We start from the raw sequence: 18,176 nt of genomic DNA, 5'->3' as shown, positions 1-18,176 counted from the left end.
ATAGTAAATATAGGGATCCCTGGGTGGCACAGCAGTTTGGCGCCTGCCTTTGGCCCAGGGCGCGATCCTGGAAACCCGGGGTCGAGTCCCACGTCGGGCTCCTGGTGCATGGAGCCTGCTTCTCCCTCTGCCTATGTCTCTGCCTCTCTCTGTCTCTCTCTCTGTGACTATCATAAATTAAAAAAAAAAAAAAGAATAGTAAATATATAGATATGTATAAATGTATACTAACCAGGGGTGATAAGTGCAATCAAAGTATTCTAAGTTCCTTGTAAAGTCTGAGATGAAGGAAAAGGACCAATTAATATTTAATGTTACATAAGACAGTATTAATGTATAATCTCTGGATAAGCACAAAAAGAATATTAAAGGTATGTGTGACTTTCAGACAGAGGAAAAAGTAGACTAAATTTGAGCTGATGCAAGAAGAAGAAAAATGAACAGTTTTGACTAAGTAAATAGAAAAGTGATTGATACAAGATAGGAAGAATTTTTCCTAAAGCTATCAGAATTTATTGTATGGATATAATCCTTAAGATATTATAACAATGGCATAAGATTGGCAAATAGATAATGAAAGAGAATATAGGTTCTAGAAATAGGATCATGTATGTGGTCACTTGATTTTATGACTTTTCAGGGTATGTGCAGTCAGAATAAGTACTTATTATGTCGCAGTGTTCACCTATGATAATCCAGTATATCCATCACCAATTTGAAGCTATACTTGCCATAGAGAAGAAATGTATACATCCTTTCCTTAAGTCACTAGTTCTAACAGGAAGGGTTGGGCATGCATTATGAAATTTCCTCATTATTCTGTCATCTTGAGCACCTTATTTTAGTTATATATTCTTTATAAATGATAAAAGTCTAAAATAAATTAATTCGTACTCGACTGAGAGACATTCTTCTTCTTAGGGTGATTTCTACATACACCTGCTACTTCCGTCATGGGTTGATTTAATTAATTTCTTTGAGTTTTGAAATGCTTTACTATTTCTTCCAAGTATCACGTATATTTCACTCCTACAGTGGTATTTTCAAGGAAGAACCTGGAAATTCCTAACACCAGATAAATTGTTTTGATAGACTTTTATGTTGAACAATATAATTCCCTAACTGAAAGTGTTTTCATAGGGCATGTTAATATTTTTCAATGGTGACCTTGATATTTGCCTGGAAATTTAATTACATGAATATTTTCTCAGAGTGGATACTAAATACTCAATAATTTAAACAGAAAAGACATTTCTTTATTAGAGGAAAGATTAGTAAGCATTAGGTAAATATTATACCACTTGTCATCATTCGATAGTTCTACTGGCTAGATTTACTTATTATTTGCTTATATTATTAAAAATAGAGAGGATTCAGTGTCTATGACTTAGCTTTAGATTTGGAATGGCTAATTTTAATTGTGATAATTTCATTATTCTTAATTTTCATTATAAAATAACTTAATTTTTACTTTCCCCAGATTATCTAGATTAAATTCTATAATATACAACAGGGCTAATTAGATGCCTTTTCTTATTGTACATGAGTATTGTAAACTTAATTTTATATTAAATTATATTTGAAAAGGGCCATGAGCTCCTTTTCAGATAGTAGTGCAAATTTTCTAGGCCTATTTTGTTGTGGGTGGGTGTGTGACTATGATGGTTTGCATTGATGGGTTGTTGGTGAGAGGCAGGTAACCAGAAATAAGCAAGGATTTAACAAGCACATACTAGTTTGGTTGTGCGTCTTGTATGCAAGCCTTTAATTTACAGAGAATGATTAAATCTATATAAAATACTTGACGCTTGTGCATATTGGATTCAATAAATAACCGATACTTCAATTATTGCTATTCACATTTCTTCCTTTTCTTCTGAGATCAGTGTTCCAATGAAATCTCAGTTTTGGGAATGATGGGAGTGAGTTTAGTTAGGGCAGGCATGGGCATGGTTCTAGGGTGGAGGAAGGTTGAGCTACCAGCAGATAATTTGAGTTCTTTGAAGAGAGGATTTGACAGAAGAACATCAAACAATTCTCTGTCCCTTTCTCATTTGTGTATAGAAATCTAGATGCTGCATTGGAACCCATTTCTGGACAAAGCCAAAACTCAGAACAGAGCTTAAAGGCAGGGAAAAAAAAAATCCTAGGTCTGCTTCCATTCAGAAAAATGAAAGGAGAGAAAGGAAAGCATGGGTTCTGTTGTGGGTAGAAATCAAGTAGAATTTGACCAACTGGGAATGGTGACACTAATTTAAAATAATGTGGTTTCAGGGTACCGGAGTGGCTCAGTCATTTAAGCATTTGACTTTTGGTTTTGGTTCAGGTCATGATCTCAGGGTCATGAGACCAAGCCCAATGTAAAGCTCTGTGCTCAGCATGGAGTCTGCTTGAGATTCTCTCTCTCACGTTCCCCCAATCCTCCTGTCTGCTCCTCTCTCATAAAAAATAAAATAAAATAAAATAAAATAAAATAAAATAAAATAAAATAAAATTAAATTAAATTAAATTAAATTAAAAATAGATAAAATAAAAAAAATAAAATAAAAGTTGTTTCAGAAAAAAGTGTTTCCGGGAACAACTGATTTTAAGTGGACATTCTCTCATATATTTGTTGATAACCCAATGTCCATTATCTGCCCATTTATAACATATTAGTTGGGTGGTGGGGGTGGGGTGGGCACTCAGAAGGTTGAGATTTCAAATGCAAATTTTTAAGAGACGTAATTAAAAACAGAAAGTTGAAACATGCAGATTTAGAATTAAGTCAGTGATCAGGTCTTTATACAGTTTTGAACTAAAATATTCTGCAGATGATAATGTGCCATATGCAGTTAATATCTAAGTTAATTATAGATATTGAGTAAAAAGAATCTGATTGACACCACCTCCATTATTGAATGTAATACGTCTTGCATGTTTATTGATTTAACAAAAAGACTACATAATGATAGAGTCCTAAGATTTTAGAAATGGCTTTTTGTTTCTTGATAACTTTCTCTTGAGGTTAAGAGGAACAAAAGTAATAAGTACTCTTAGGGTAATGAAATAAAAAAGTAACTTACTCTCAAAGAAGTAATTAAGTAATTTGGGGGCAGAATGTCATGCTGTTTGTATGCTATGGGGCCCAGAACGAGAGTCCTTTACCTAGAGTCTGAAACCTTAGAGGATCAGTCTGTGGATGGATAAACACTGAGGAATGTTATGTAAAATTTGGTGTTTGTGTGTACACAAGTGCTTTTCTAATTGTTTTTTTTAACTAAGGAGTCCCATAGCTTTCATTAAATGAAATGGTCTTTTATTAAAATGATTTTTACTGTTGACTGGTTACCTTTTCCAGTTTTAATAATGACTCTACGATGAGCTACCTTCTCACTCATGGTTTTGCTTTTATCTAGTGGACATTAAAATTAAAATGCATTTTGAGACACTCATTGTTATTTAATTAGTATTCATTCTCCAGCTCATTAATTGTGCTAATGTTACATATAGTATGCGGTTGTCTATTATTAGATATAATAGCCCTAAATTCCATTAGTCCTTACATGTTGTATAATATAAATTTGCAATCAGTACTTAATGGTTCTTTAAATTATTTTTCAAAAATTTAAAAAATGTTATATTCATTTTTAAAATTAATATATTTGAATTGGTACCAATAACAAAATTATAATTAACATGGAAACAGATATTAATGCAGGAGATTCTCTCGACATATAGTATATTCATGAAGTTAAAGACTGTAGTTGATAATAAACTATATTAAGAGTACATCTACTTCTGGTTTAGAACCAGAAAAATAAAGCCAATAAAAAATGCAGTATGCATGTATAGCATCAAAAATGTATCCTATAAAACGTGATAAAAATGGTAATGATGGTAGTACTAATCAACACATAAAATATTATGATGTAAATATATAAAAGTAATACTAACATGAAAATATTAGCTAACACTTCTTTCAGGTGGATCATTGTGGGTTCAGTCAGGAAAACTGAAGCCACTCTATGTATCTGGATCATATAGGGTTTAAAACAAACCAGTTTATGTGATGGTGAATTAGAAGGTGGTACATGGAGGCCAGGGAAATGCTGCTAAAGGTTGTGGGGCTGTCACCAAAGGCAGGAAGAGCTGATCCTTAAGGTCTCCACCTGGATGGAGCACAGAAGTAAGCGGCTCTCAAATGCGTGCCTGAAAGCTGCCGCAGTCCTCAGTGTCCTTGCACAGCTCCCAGAGCTCTCTGCAGTGGTTTTCACAAATTTGCTGGGAAACTGCTGTGAATTTCTCATCTGCTCTCACATATGCCTGCAGTTAACTCTGGAGAATTTCTTCTATCTCTCTGTGCTCTTTCCAAGTCTCCTATGAATTCCTCACAGTAGGAAGCTCTAACCCAGATCACATAAAGGAGATTTTGGGAAACAGTTCCCAGCCTTAGAAGGAAATGGGGACAACCTATCATAGTAGGCTACATATATCCCAATCACTTTATGAATGCATTGCGATCATTTTATTTAATCCTCCTGGCAACTCTATGATGTAGGTTGTATCATCCACATTTAGTAGATGGTATTGAATGTTAAAGTGATTGTCTTGTGCAAAGTCTTACAGGACACCATCTGATTTCAAAGCTTTGGTGTCTAATCACTACGTTATCCTGTGTCTTCTGTTGCATTTTGTTTACATTAGTAATATTATTGATGCTAGCTAAGTATGAATTAAATTGGTGACAGTTGTTAATATATTTTGTTTGGAACTTTAATGCCTCAAATTTAAGTCTGTAAGTGCAAATTGATCATGTTAAAATTAATACCTACATTTTATCAGTCCCCAAGTCCTTAGCCTAAAATTTCCACAAATGTTTTGTTCTAGGGCAGGATTGCTATTACCATTTCCATTGTTTCAATTTTTATAAGCCCACAGCCAACAGTCTCCCAGGGATCCTTGGCTAAAGGAAGACTTGAATGTCACCGAAGCAGTAGATGAGGAGGGCGCCCACATTCTAGGCCTGATTCCTGGCTGAAAAGGGGGCAGGCAAGGTCATTAGAAGAAGAGGCCCAGGCGGGTCCTCTCTAAATCCTGCCCAAGTTCAGGGCAGCCCCTGAGCTGCTTGCCGGAGCTGCTTGGGGAGGGCTTTTGTTATTGAGCAGGACGGCTCCGCCGGGCCCCGGTGCTCAGAGCTGGGGAGCAGCCCCGCGGTCATTCCAGCATCCCTTTTGGGTCTGAGGCTGGCGTCCCGCGTAAGCTGGGCGGAGCAGGAGTAGGTTTGTGGCCACGGGCAGGACTCCCTGAAACACCGCAGCCAGCTCTGCGGCCACGGGACCCACGGGACCCACGGGACCCCCTTAGGGGGTGTCTTCAGGGCGTGTCCTGGCCCCGGGACTCCAGGGAGGCCTACCTCCCGGGACAGGCTTGGGGCGGAGTCCAAAGAGAGCCGCGTCCAGGGTCTCCTTTGGGGCAGTGCGGACGGAGGAGACTGCAGCCCGGGGCGGCGAAGGCGTTGTTACCGGACGCCTGGAATCTGCCGGCGCTCGGGTGCGGTTCTGGCTCCGGGGCAGGCGGCGAGTACCACCCCACCCCACCTCCCCCCGGGGGCCCCGGATCCCCCCTGCGGTTTGGGTCTGCGCCTGCGCCTTCGCAGCAGAGTGGGAAGTCACCCCCGAGCTCCAAGCCCCAGCGCCCTGGGCGCTCGCTCATCTGCGGCCTTTGCTAGCGGACGCCCAGCGCGATCCCCAGGGGGCTGATGTAGTGTAGACGCCCAGCACGATCCCAAGGGGGCTGATGTAGTGTGGACGCCCAGCGCGAACCCAGGGGGCTGATGTAGTGTAGACGCCCAGCACGAGCCCAAGGGGGCTGATGTAGTGTGGACGCCCAGCGCGATCCCAAGGGGGCTGATGTAGTGTAGACGCCCAGCACGATCCCAAGGGGGCTGATGTAGTGTGGACGCCCAGCGCGATCCCAAGGGGGCTGATGTAGTGTGGACGCCCAGCGCGATCCCAAGGGGGTTGATGTAGTGTGGACACCCCAGCGCGAACCCCAGGGGGCTGATGTAGTGTGGACGCCCAGCGCGATCCCCAGGGGGCTGATGTAGTGTAGATGCCCAGCACGATCCCAAGGGGGCTGATGTAGCGTGGACGCCCAGCGCGATCCCCAGGGGGCTGATGTAGTGTGGACGCCCAGCGCGAACCCAGGGGGCTGATGTAGTGTAGACGCCCAGCACGATCCCAAGGGGGCTGATGTAGCGTGGACGCCCAGCGCGATCCCCAGAGGGCTGATGTAGTGTGGACGCCCAGCGCGAACCCAGGGGGCTGATGTAGTGTAGACGCCCAGCGCGATCCCAAGGGGGCTGATGTAGTGTGGACGCCCAGCGCGATCCCAAGGGGGCTGATGTAGTGTGGACGCCCAGCGCGATCCCAAGGGGGTTGATGTAGTGTGGACACCCCAGCGCGAACCCCAGGGGGCTGATGTAGTGTGGACGCCCAGCGCGATCCCCAGGGGGCTGATGTAGTGTGGACGCCCAGCGCGAACCCAGGGGGCTGATGTAGTGTAGACGCCCAGCACGATCCCAAGGGGGCTGATGTAGCGTGGACGCCCAGCGCGAACCCAGGGGGCTGATGTAGTGTAGACGCCCAGCACGATCCCAAGGGGGCTGATGTAGCGTGGACGCCCAGCGCGATCCCCAGGGGGCTGATGTAGTGTGGACGCCCAGCGCGAACCCAGGGGGCTGATGTAGTGTAGACGCCCAGCGCGATCCCCAGGGGGCTGATGTAGCGTGGACGCCCAGCACGATCCCAAGGGGGCTGATGTAGTGTGGATGCCCAGCGCGATCCCCAGGGGGCTGATGTAGCGTGGACGCCCAGCGCGATCCCAAGGGGGTTGATGTAGTGTAGACGCCCAGCGCGATCCCCAGAGGGCTGATGTAGTGTGGACGCCCAGCGCGATCCCCAGGGGGCTGATGTAGCGTGGACGCCCAGCACGATCCCAAGGGGGCTGATGTAGTGTGGATGCCCAGCGCGATCCCCAGGGGGCTGATGTAGCGTGGACGCCCAGCACGATCCCAAGGGGGCTGATGTAGTGTAGACGCCCAGCGCGATCCCCAGAGGGCTGATGTAGTGTGGACGCCCAGCGCGAACCCAGGGGGCTGATGTAGTGTAGACGCCCAGAGCGATCCCCAGGGGGCTGATGTAGCGTGGACGCCCAGCACGATCCCAAGGGGGCTGATGTAGTGTGGATGCCCAGCGCGATCCCCAGGGGGCTGATGTAGCGTGGACGCCCAGCGCGATCCCAAGGGGGTTGATGTAGTGTGGACGCCCAGCACGATCCCAAGGGGGCTGATGTAGTGTGGACGCCCAGCGCGAACCCAGGGGGCTGATGTAGTGTGGACGCCCAGCGCGATCCCCAGGGGGCTGATGTAGCGTGGACGCCCAGCGCGATCCCAAGGGGGTTGATGTAGTGTGGACACCCCAGCACGATCCCCAGGGGGCTGATGTAGTGTGGACGCCCAGCGGGATCCCCACGGAGCAGTGTAGTGTGGACGCCCAGAGGGATCCCCAGGGGACCAGTGTAGTGTGGACCCCCGGGCTCATCGTCTGCCTCTTGGTCAGGTTCTAGCACCCAGGGAACTTCATGTCACAGCTGTTGCATTAATGGTAAGAATTGTAGTTAAGCCTCCTCTCCCTCCACAGAGTTCGGCCTCTCTACCTTACACCGGTTGCTCTTCTGGAGTCCTTTTTGCCTTATGTGAACCATCCCTGTGAACCTTTTCTGCAGTGGGGTTTCTGTCACCAACCTGACATTCTAGCTGCACGACTACTTTCTCATTTCACCAATCTGTCTGCCTCTCAGTTATGTCTTTGTGCATATAAATCTTTGGGTGGATGGGTGGTGGGATCATGGTAGTGGAAGTCAACCTTTTTTATTGTCAGGAGCATCTTTGCAAATCTGAGGATTTAAATTTTCACTTCTGCAAAAGGTTTCTGTCCAGTTCAATTCCTCAAAATTAGTCACATTCTAATGCCGGTGGATAGGTGGATTGAGTGAGAGTCAGGATAATTCCTCTCATAAACACGATAATCTAAAGCTAGACTGTTGTCCAGCCAAGGTACCCAACATACCCTATTGCAAACATTAACTATTTTCATTTTATTTATGGCTGAGTTTGTCCCGTGTTACTAATACATATTCATTAATGGAATGTTAAGGGTATCCAAAATTAGTTACTAGACTAATGATATTTTAAAAATTTAACAGTGGTACTTGGTTTATTATGACTGTATAACCCATATGTTTTTTATAACCCATCTTAAACACTTCAGTTTATTTTATTTTTTTTAAGTTTTTATTTTAAGGCTTTATTTATTTATTCATGAGAGAGACAGAGAGAGAGGCAGAGACACAGGCAGAGGAAGAAGCAGGTTCCATGCAGGGAACCTGAGTGGGACTCTATCCTGGGTCTCCAGGATTATGCCCTGGGCTGAAGGTGGCGCTAAACCGCTGAGCCACCCAGGCTGCCCAACTTCAGTTTATTTTAAAAGAAAGAAAAATATCCAGAGAAACTTTCCATCTCGTTTGAAAGGTAAAAAGAAATGTATGAGATCTTCAGAGGTTTCAGAATAGAAATTGCTGTGGCTTTAAAGCCTTGTTATCTGATCTGATTTTGCTTTATCTGAGTACCCAGGCCTTCTGTGACAGGAGTAATCTAGTTGGTCCTTCTATGCATTTTTCTTTTCTTTCTTTTTTTTGGGGGGTGGAGGGTAATGTACATGAATTTAAATAGAATATAATACATATTTTCTACAGAGGCAAAATCCAGAATGTTTTAAATTACATCCCATTGATGTATAATTGGGGTTTAACTGAACCCTGCTTTGTTTTAACCACAGTATAGGAATGACTTCTTTAGTTATAACTAGTAGTTGAGATCTTGAATAATAGAAATAAAGAAGACCTGTGCCAACTGGCTGTTTGTTTACTTCTTTTTCAGAATATACTTAAAAAAATCACATTTGTCTGATAAATTTTGCTACACAGTGTTTTTGTGGTAGAAATCCTTTGCTTGTTTTAGCTCCAACCCTATGTTCAATCTGCAGATTTGAGATACCCTGATTTATTTTATCAATGTCTTTGAGGTTACCTTGTAATCTTGCCATCTACAAAGTCCATTTAGCCTCTTCTCAGATAAATCCGTGTGTTTCCTGAGATATCATGACAGCAATTTCTTATATAGGAAGTTTGAAGAGTTTATTTTGCTGGGCTAAGAAATCTATGAATGCTTTAATTGCTGTTTACTAGGACAATAGGGGACTTTAATTACTAATATTTACCTGTGGTCAGTAAACCAAGAAAGAATTAGTTAATCCATTCATCCATTCCGTACCATCTATGAGCCAAGAAGAGTTCCAGGCCTAGGGAGAGAGTAGAGGTCAAACCAGGCCAGCCCATGTTCTTAGTGATATGGTGGAGGAGGATGAGCAGAGGCAGGCATAGAAAGATGAGCAAGTATTAAATGAGATGATTCTGGTTAAAGATGATTCTTTAACTATGAAGAAAATAAGATAATGAAGTGACAAAGACTTAGGAATATTCATTAGGGTAAGCCTCTTTTAAGAAGATAGCATTAGAGATAAATGATGACAAACCAGCCATCTGAACATCTGAGAGAAGAGCATTCAAGGCAGAAGAAATAGGCCACCAACACAAAAAGACAATGGGATGAGGAGAATTTTAAGTATCCCTTCTGTTAGCTCTCTTAATACTTGATTTTCTGGCCCACTCATAAGATTATTGCCTTGCACAGAATCTAAGCTTAAGATGATAATTGACAGACTAGAATTTTGGGCTAAATCCAGCAAGGTAAAATGTACTTGATATGACTGTACAGTGGTGCATACAAGTTCACAAACCTAGGTACACAGCATGAAGTGATATCCACATGGCTTGGCAGCTGTTCATATGAGAATAATCTGGGGATTCTAATTGACCACAAATTGGAGCTTGCTTTTTGCTGTTCTTGCCTGGAAAAAAACAATGTATAGATGTTACTCTTAGGCAGCTTTTTTGCCTAATATAAGGCATCATTATAGCTATCCAAAAATGGAACAGGCTGCTTCAGCAGGTAGAGAAATCTTCATGGCTTAACTCATAAAAAAAAAAAAAAAAAAAAAAAAAAAAAAAGAATGAATACCCATCAGGGCTTTTGGAAAAAGTAAATCCTGTATTGTTGGGAGATTAGTTTAAGACACTTTTTGGTTTCTGCGAGTCTGTGGCTTATTACTTGTTTCTTTCATTCCAATAGAATTTTCTTCATTTTGTATTTGTATGTGATTAAGAAGGAAAAATAACATTAGTATCTAAGGTACATGGTGAGGTTTACTGAAAGTTTAGTTTGTAAAGGCATTTCTCAAAATAGTAATCTGAAGTTTAAAATTCTTGTGCTATAGTTTTTAAAAGAATTTAAAGTTCAAGTAGAATAACAAAAATAAATATATATATCTTGGCTTTGCCTGTGTTAGCTCTAAAACATAGCTATATAACGTAACATAGCTGCACTTCATTTTCCTCATAAGGAAGACAATAATTTGTACCTGCTTTTCAAGATTATTATTAGGATTGAATCATTTGCTATATGTAAAACAGTTAGAGAGTACCCGGCAATAGTAAATGCTTTGTAAGTGTTCGCTATTATTATTAGATATAAATGTATGTTCTATTCTACCTTCAGGAATTAATGACCAAATTAATAACTGAAACACCTGACCAGCCAATTCCATTTCTCATTGACCATCTTCAGTCTAAACAAGGAAACCGTGGACAACTTCAGAGAACTTTATCTGGATCTGCAGCTCTCTGGGCAGAAAGTGAAACATCAGGTAAGTGAAAATATTTATTTAACCATTGATTTTGATACATTTAATGTAAAAATGTACAAAATCTTTCTGATTATAAATGTAGATGGTTACCAAGGGTTTCACATATTCATTTGAAAATGTGCTTCACTCATATGCTAAAATTTCACTCGTGTGGAATTTAAGAGAAAAAAACTAATGAACAAATAAAGAGAAAAGAGACAAAAAAAAAAAGACTCTTAAATACAGAGAACACACTGGTGGTTGCCAGAAGGAAGGTTGTGGAGGGGTGGTTGGGGTGAAATAGAAAAAAAGGGATCAAGAGTATGCTTAGCTTGAAGACCACTGAGTAATATATAGAATTGAATCATTATGTTGTACACCTGAAACTAACATAACATTCTTTGTTAATCATACTTCAAAAAAGAGGAAAAAATTAACTTGTCATAAAATATTCTTGAATTTGAATATATTGTTATAAATTGTGTTATATATTATGCTTCAAAACATAATCTGTGTGTATTCAATTTTAATAGAGGATTCAGAGTTGCACAAAAAGACTTCAGTATGAATTCAAACTAATTATTCTAAGCTTATTTCTTTTCTTTTCATGAAGAATTTGAATTAAATACTTCTAGCTTACCTGTAGAAAGATAAACAAAGATTTTAATGGTTACCTTTCACTTTGCCCAAACTGATGATTATTCTCTATTTCCTGTGGTGCCTATTTTTATCTTATGTAGTAAGTTTGACTTTAAGAAGATTAATTTACCCTGGACATTGGAGAAACCAATCTTACTAAGTCTGCAATAGCCTCATCTCCCTAGTAAGCACTGGTTAAGATAATTGAGTAGACTTTTTTTAGGTGTTTTGGTTTAGCATTTACTTATAAAACCAAATCTCCTATGCCTGTTATGTTATTAGCCAACTCCAAGCCTAATTCTTATGGGAATCTGACTGACAGGACTCCAAATATGTTCCTGGAATGACATTTTCACTTCTCCCATCTTCTTCATGGCTTATGAGATCCCCTGAAAAGATCTTGGTCTCTCTCTTTTGGCTATAGTTTCATGTTGGTACCTTCTTGAGACCATGTTTCAAAGCCATACTAAAATGAGTAGGGAGAAGGGTATCCTCTGAAGAATGTAGAGCTCTCTGGTGTCAGTTATCCATTGAGAAGATTTCTGTATTATACAGGAAACTAGGATACAAACTTTTGGCATATGAAAGAGAAAACTCTTGCATTTTCCTAGCTTCACATTCTTGGATTTAGATTCTAAGTAACATGGGTATATAGGCATGAACACTGCTTTGTAGGTGCAGAGATGGCACCCATCATGTAAAGGCAGACCATATGAAATCTATGAGCCCAATGAAGCTCTTATGAGTCCATATTTATAAATTATAGTATCTGGGGAGATAGTAGTGTGTTAAACTCTGCAGTTTTAATCATCACACATTTAGTATCCTATACTTCCATGGGTCAGAAGTCTGTACCTACCAGAACTACATCCTTCATGTAATTTCACAAGGCTGGAAATCAAGATATTGGCTGGGTTGCATTCTCATCTGGAGTCTGGAATAAAAAAAAAGAACCTGCTTCCAAACTCATTCAGGTTGTTGGCAGCATTAATTTTATTGTAGCTCTGTGACTCAGGTTCCTGTTTTCATGCTGGATTTTAGCCCGGGGTTACTGTCAACTCCTAAATGCAATCCACAGTTCCTTGCCATGTGGCTCTTTCATATTACAGCAGCTTACTTTTTTAAAATCACCAAGGGAATTTCTCTCAGTCAAGTCTACTTAACGTATTTAACATAACATAATCATAGCATTGATATCCCATCACTTTTACCATATTCTTTTGGTTTGAAGCAAGTCAAAGATTCTATCTACTACACTCAAGGGGAAAGAATTATATAAGGCATAATGTCAGGGGCAGAGATTATGGGGATCATCTTAGAATTCTGACTAACACAAGTACTGATGACTTACTGCTTGGAGAGGGAAGGAGGTGAGGAGATTATTATAACTCCCAATTTACTGACTTAGGCAATGGCATAAATGCTTATTTTAATAAAGCAAGATGGCAACACAGGAGTAAATTTGTGAAGGGCAATAATGAGTCCACTTCCTATTGATGACTTTGAGTTTCTTGTGAGGCATCTTCATAGATAATTCCAGGAGGCAGTTAGATATGAGTCTAAAACTCTGGTGATGGGTCAAGGCAGGAATCACAGAGTGGCATTCAGCATTATGGGTATAATTGTTAAAGTTATGAGAGTGAAAGAATAGAGGAAGTTGTGGTCAAATTTCCCGGTAAAGTGGAAGATGGACTGGGGGAATGCAAGTGTGAGGTTATATCTGATACCTAAAATTTTGTCTTTTTATTAATAAGTAAGTAAGAAGTAAGGTTGTTGCTGAGGACAAGAGGGTTGGGAATTGAATAGGAGAGATTGGAGTGATGCCAGTTGTGAAAAGTCACCAAAGAAAAGGAGGAAATAGTTGGCAAAAGGAAAAAAAAAGACTGTGAGGCAGTACTGGGGCTTCTCTGAAGTTGAAGACATGAATGAAATCATCAGTGCAGTTGTGATTTTCTGCAGTGGTGCCCAGAAGCAGTGGGAAGGGAGCAGAGCAAACAGTTGAGGGACTGAGTGAGAATTGTAGTTGTGACAGGGCAAAGGTGGAGGGCAGAAGAATGGTTTTACAAAGCAGTTGACAACATTTGGAGCAATTTATGCAAGTGATCAAAGCACATGGTCTAGTATGAGAAGATCTTGAGCAAGGATAGAAAAAGAATTAGACGGAGACACTTGGGTGGCTCAGTGGTTGAGCGATCTGCCTTTGGCTGAGGTCGTGATCCTGGGGTCCTGAGATCAAGTCCCACATTGGGCTCCTTGCAGGGAGTTCTCCTCCCTCTAAGTCTTTGCTTCTCTCTCTGAGTCTCTAATGAATAAATAAATAAAATCCTTTAAAAAGAGAAAAAGAATTAGACAGAAACGCAATCAGAGAACTGAAGATAAAGACCTTTAGAAGGCTAGTGCAGGGGTAGATGTAGTAAAAATATGAGAGAAGTAGAAGGATGGGAGATTGTAATATTTGAGATCAAGATTTCTTTTTTTCTTTTTTTCTTTCTTTCTTTCTTTTTTTTTCTTTTTTCTTTTTCCTTTTTTTTTTTTTTTTTTTTTTGAGATCAAGATTTCTGAGGTGGAGTGAGTCCAGATAGATGATGAGAAGGTCCTGATGGGAACCTTAGTTTTGGGATACCTTAATTATCAGGGAGGTGAAGCTCTTCAGAGTTAGGGAGGACAAAGAAGTATGAGATTTAATGCATGATTTTTCTGAGTATTAAGAAAATGAAACCAGAGTTGCATTCGAGTTGTTGAAAAGTCAAGGGAGATGGTGCCAACATCTTGAGTTGGGCTGTGGAGTAATCAGGAGGAGAATGTTGGCAACCTTGAAGAGAAGTGAGTAGTGTAGACAGGCAGGATTTACCACAAGAGAGGAGGGACTTCCAGCTTAACAGTATTGGGCTAAGAAGATCCAGCCTGTGGCTGATACCACATGAGGGAATGCACCCCCCATTCCAGGAAGCTGCAGAGGAAAGAGTGAGGTGTCTCTTAAAACATGAAAGAATGGGTATTGAGGATAGAGAAGTGTTTGTGTACAATGGATTGTATGCCCTAGAAGGTGAGGAAGAAAAAATTGAGAGTGAGTATGACAGGAGAGAGAAGGAAAGCATAGGATAATTCTTGGATATGAATATAAGTAAAGAAGTTATAATATGGGTGACAGTAAATAATACCAGTTTATACCTTGACTGCAATTTTGAATTATTTCTTCTGTGCATGCTCTGACCAGCTAGAAATTATCTCAATATTCAAAGTATATTGGTATAATATCTTCTGAAAATATCTTAAGTTGTCCTCTTATTGCCTTTAAATATATCTAGGAACTCAGGATACAACATCATCTAAAAGTCTGTCATTTAATATAATTTAAGAGAAATCTGAAACCTGCCTTATTTTTATTTCTTTATAGACATTCTAATTATTTTTCTTAAATACTTGTGGGTTTTTTTTTTCTTTATTTCTGATGTTGATAAGTTCTACTGGGAAAATATCTTGACGATTATCTTTTTCCTTTAAATTTTTTTCTTATATTCAGTGAATCTTCTCAAACGGCAAATCCAGATCTTCAGCCTAAAACTATTTTCCTCTTGTGTACTTAGTTATCTCTTCTATTATATTTGTTTTCTGTTTCTTCTTCAGGAAAATCAACCACTTGTAAATTGAGTTTGCTTTGCTATTCTTCCTTCCTCCCGTTTAATTTCACATTATATTTGCCTTTCTTTACTGCCTAATTTGTCAAGCATGCTGTGTCACTGATTCAGTTTTCTGCAGTATCACTTTTCTCTCTGTGGTTTTGAAAACAAATTTAAATGCTGGTATTGCATTTTGGTTTATTGTCAGTATTTCCTTATCTTCTTTATTAATTTCTGGGTGCTGTTCTATTTTATTGTAGATTGGTTGATTAATCTGCCTCCTCTCACTTTTCTTGTTTCATAGAATCCATTTTGTTTATTCTTATTAAGAAGGCAATTATCCACATCCTAAAATTTAAAGGTTTTCCAGAGTAAATCTTTTCTAAAACTATGATTTTTCTTTGTATCTTGAATAATACATTCTTGCTTTTCATACTGAAATTTTTGTAGAATGATATTTTTCTCCATTTATTCAAATTTAAATGATGAAGGGGATTCCATCTAGTTTTCGGTTTGCCAATTAATAGGATAGATGGATTCTTTGTCCCCTCAACATATAGCTTGGAACAATTTGGATCCCTTTCAAAAATTTTAGAGAGACAGATGAAATTATGATTACTACTAAAATTCCATTATCAGTTCAATCCTATGGGTCTCTGCTATACTCATGAGTAACTTTGTCTCATCCTGTTTTCAACCAACGAAATAAGAACAGTATCGTTGCTAGATTATTTAAATTAATGTGGATTTTCCTTCTTGCCTGTAGTGGAAAAGTAAAAAAGCCACATACTATTTCTCCCTTGTTCTTTTTAGCCTTTTTCTTTGTATCGTGAAATGCTCTGTTTTATGACCAGGATTCCTTTCCTTTAGCCATGTAGCACTGGAAGATATTATGGTCCTGGGATGGATATAGAAAGACAGATTCTCATAGAACAACAGGAATAGAGAACTCTGATGTAGGGGCAAGTATCATGAATGCCTAGAAATCTTCCAGTCCTTTTCTGGTTTGCCTATTTTACATCTTAATCTTATGTCTTATTCCCATCTGTAGAAACATGTCCTGCATTCTGGCAGACCAGACTGACATTTCTGTTCTAGAGTTTTAGAGTATTTATGCCTCTTTTGGTATTGAATGGCATGTAGTAAAATTAGGTAGTAAAATTAGGTAGTAAAATTAGGTAACAGCTGGTTTAGTACAACCTTCAAATATAAATATGAGGAATCCATATAATGTTTAATGATGTCTATTTGGTATTTACAAGTGGGTGGCTAGAGAAAGATTGATGAGGCATTCATAAAGATAGGATAATTTGACAACTTATAACTTTATTTTATTTATTTTTTAAAGATTTTATTTATTTATTCATGAGAGACACACAGAGAGAGAGAGAAGGAGAGAGAGAGAGAGGGGGGCAGAGACACAGGCAGAGGGAAAAACAGGCTCCATGCAGGAAGCCTGATGCAGGACTCGATCCCAGGTCTCTGGGATCAGGCCCTGGGCTGAAGGCGGCACTAACCCACTGAGCCACCCAGGCTGACCACACTTATAACTAAACAAGAAGGCAGAAGGAAGCTGTAAACTCTCAGGAATGTCACATGGAGGAAAGAGAAAGATGAGGAAGTAGTGAATGAGACAAGAGGAGGAAGAGTCAAATAGGGGATATGGAGATGAGGAGAATGTAGGGCCTGAGGGTCAGAGAGGAAAATATCCCACAGATAGGCCAGTCTAAAAATATGAAATGCTTGTCAAAGATCAGGAGGGGTGACCTCTTGGAAAGCTCATTTAATTTGGGAATTGGTATGACTTTGACCACCTTTGAAGGTGAGCTATAACTTTCAACAAAGTTGGTTGAATTACCCTTTCTTGAGTAGAGAAGTGGAAAAAAATGAGTGATGCTAGGGCAGAAATGTAGGTGACTGTCAGTGGTTTAACATGTCAGTGAATAATAGATAAGATAAAATAAGATGAGTAAAGTTTATGTGTTTAATTATTTTTATTTATTGATTTATTATTTTTTAAAAGATTTATCTATTTACCTTAGAGGGGGGGAGGGGCAGAGAAAGAAAATCTTCAAGCAGATTCTCCACTGAGCGCAGAGCCCAGCACTGGCTCAATCCCACCACCCATAGGGTAGGGACCTAGCTGAAACCGAGAGCCAGATGAGCCATTCAGGTGCCCCAGTGTTTTCATTAGAATACAGGGCTTTACTAATACTACCCATTTAAAGAATGTTATTTTAAGTAATGGTAATCCCATGCCTTAAAGAGTCTTTCTGGAAGCCTTTCACAATTTAACACGATCTTAATCCTATTAATATACAAATTGAATCATGTCAAATTCAAAACTAAAATTTACAAGGGAAATTAAGCAAGGAATACTTTTGAATATTTGCATTATTTTTGATGTGAGGTGACCTATAGCTTTTTCCAGGCATATCTAATGACTTCACAGATTTAGATTTTGGTCAATCTTGAAATCACTTATTGTTGAATATATCTGTATATGTATTTTTTGTTTGTCTTAACAGAACATAAAGGAACAAGAAGGGATTTCAGAAGCTATGATAAACCTTGGCAATTAAATGCAAAGAAGCCTAAAAAATCAAAAAGTGACCTTGCTGTGTCTAACATTTCTCCACCATCACCAGAATCCAAATCATGTAAGGAATTTTGTCATTCAAATGTTACTTAATGTATGTAAGTATGTGTTACTAACAAAATGAGGAAAAGGTAAGAATTAAAGTCAAACTTTTTATCTGATCTTTCTGGCTATTAATCCTAATGAATGTCATGTTCATTTCAGCAGTAACATTGAGCTTTAAATAGATCTACTCACTCGTATTCTCAAGAATGTTTAATTGATTTAGACTTTGAGTATAATATTCTTGTAAGAATGTAAACTGCCTAGAGCAGGTTCCTTGCCTGTCATGTTCAGTTGCAGCATTGTATCACATTCAAAGCAAAACTAGCCCTACATTTAATAAAGTATGTAAAAGCAAATGAAATCTTCTAGTTTTTATTAATTAATTAATTAATTAATTAATTAAAAGATTTTATTTATTTATTCATGAGT

The 18,176-nt window shown here is 39.6% G+C and overlaps 1 protein-coding gene across 1 annotated transcript in view; it reads left to right on the top strand.

Moving 5' to 3' along the window:
* The window catches only part of C28H8orf34 (chromosome 28 C8orf34 homolog), a 382,999-nt gene that overhangs the window by 74,590 nt on the left and 290,233 nt on the right, over positions 1-18,176 (top strand). The window contains 2 exon segments of the mRNA XM_072803810.1: positions 10,718-10,865; positions 17,632-17,763. Of these exon segments, the coding sequence (XP_072659911.1) occupies positions 10,718-10,865; positions 17,632-17,763 (280 nt within the window).

The sequence above is a fragment of the Canis lupus genome, chromosome 28 (assembly GCF_048164855.1).
Source record: "Canis lupus baileyi chromosome 28, mCanLup2.hap1, whole genome shotgun sequence".
Classification (NCBI taxonomy): Eukaryota; Metazoa; Chordata; class Mammalia; order Carnivora; family Canidae; genus Canis; species Canis lupus.
The sequence above is the reverse complement of the archived record's forward strand: the minus strand, read 5'-3'. Positions and strand labels throughout refer to the sequence as shown.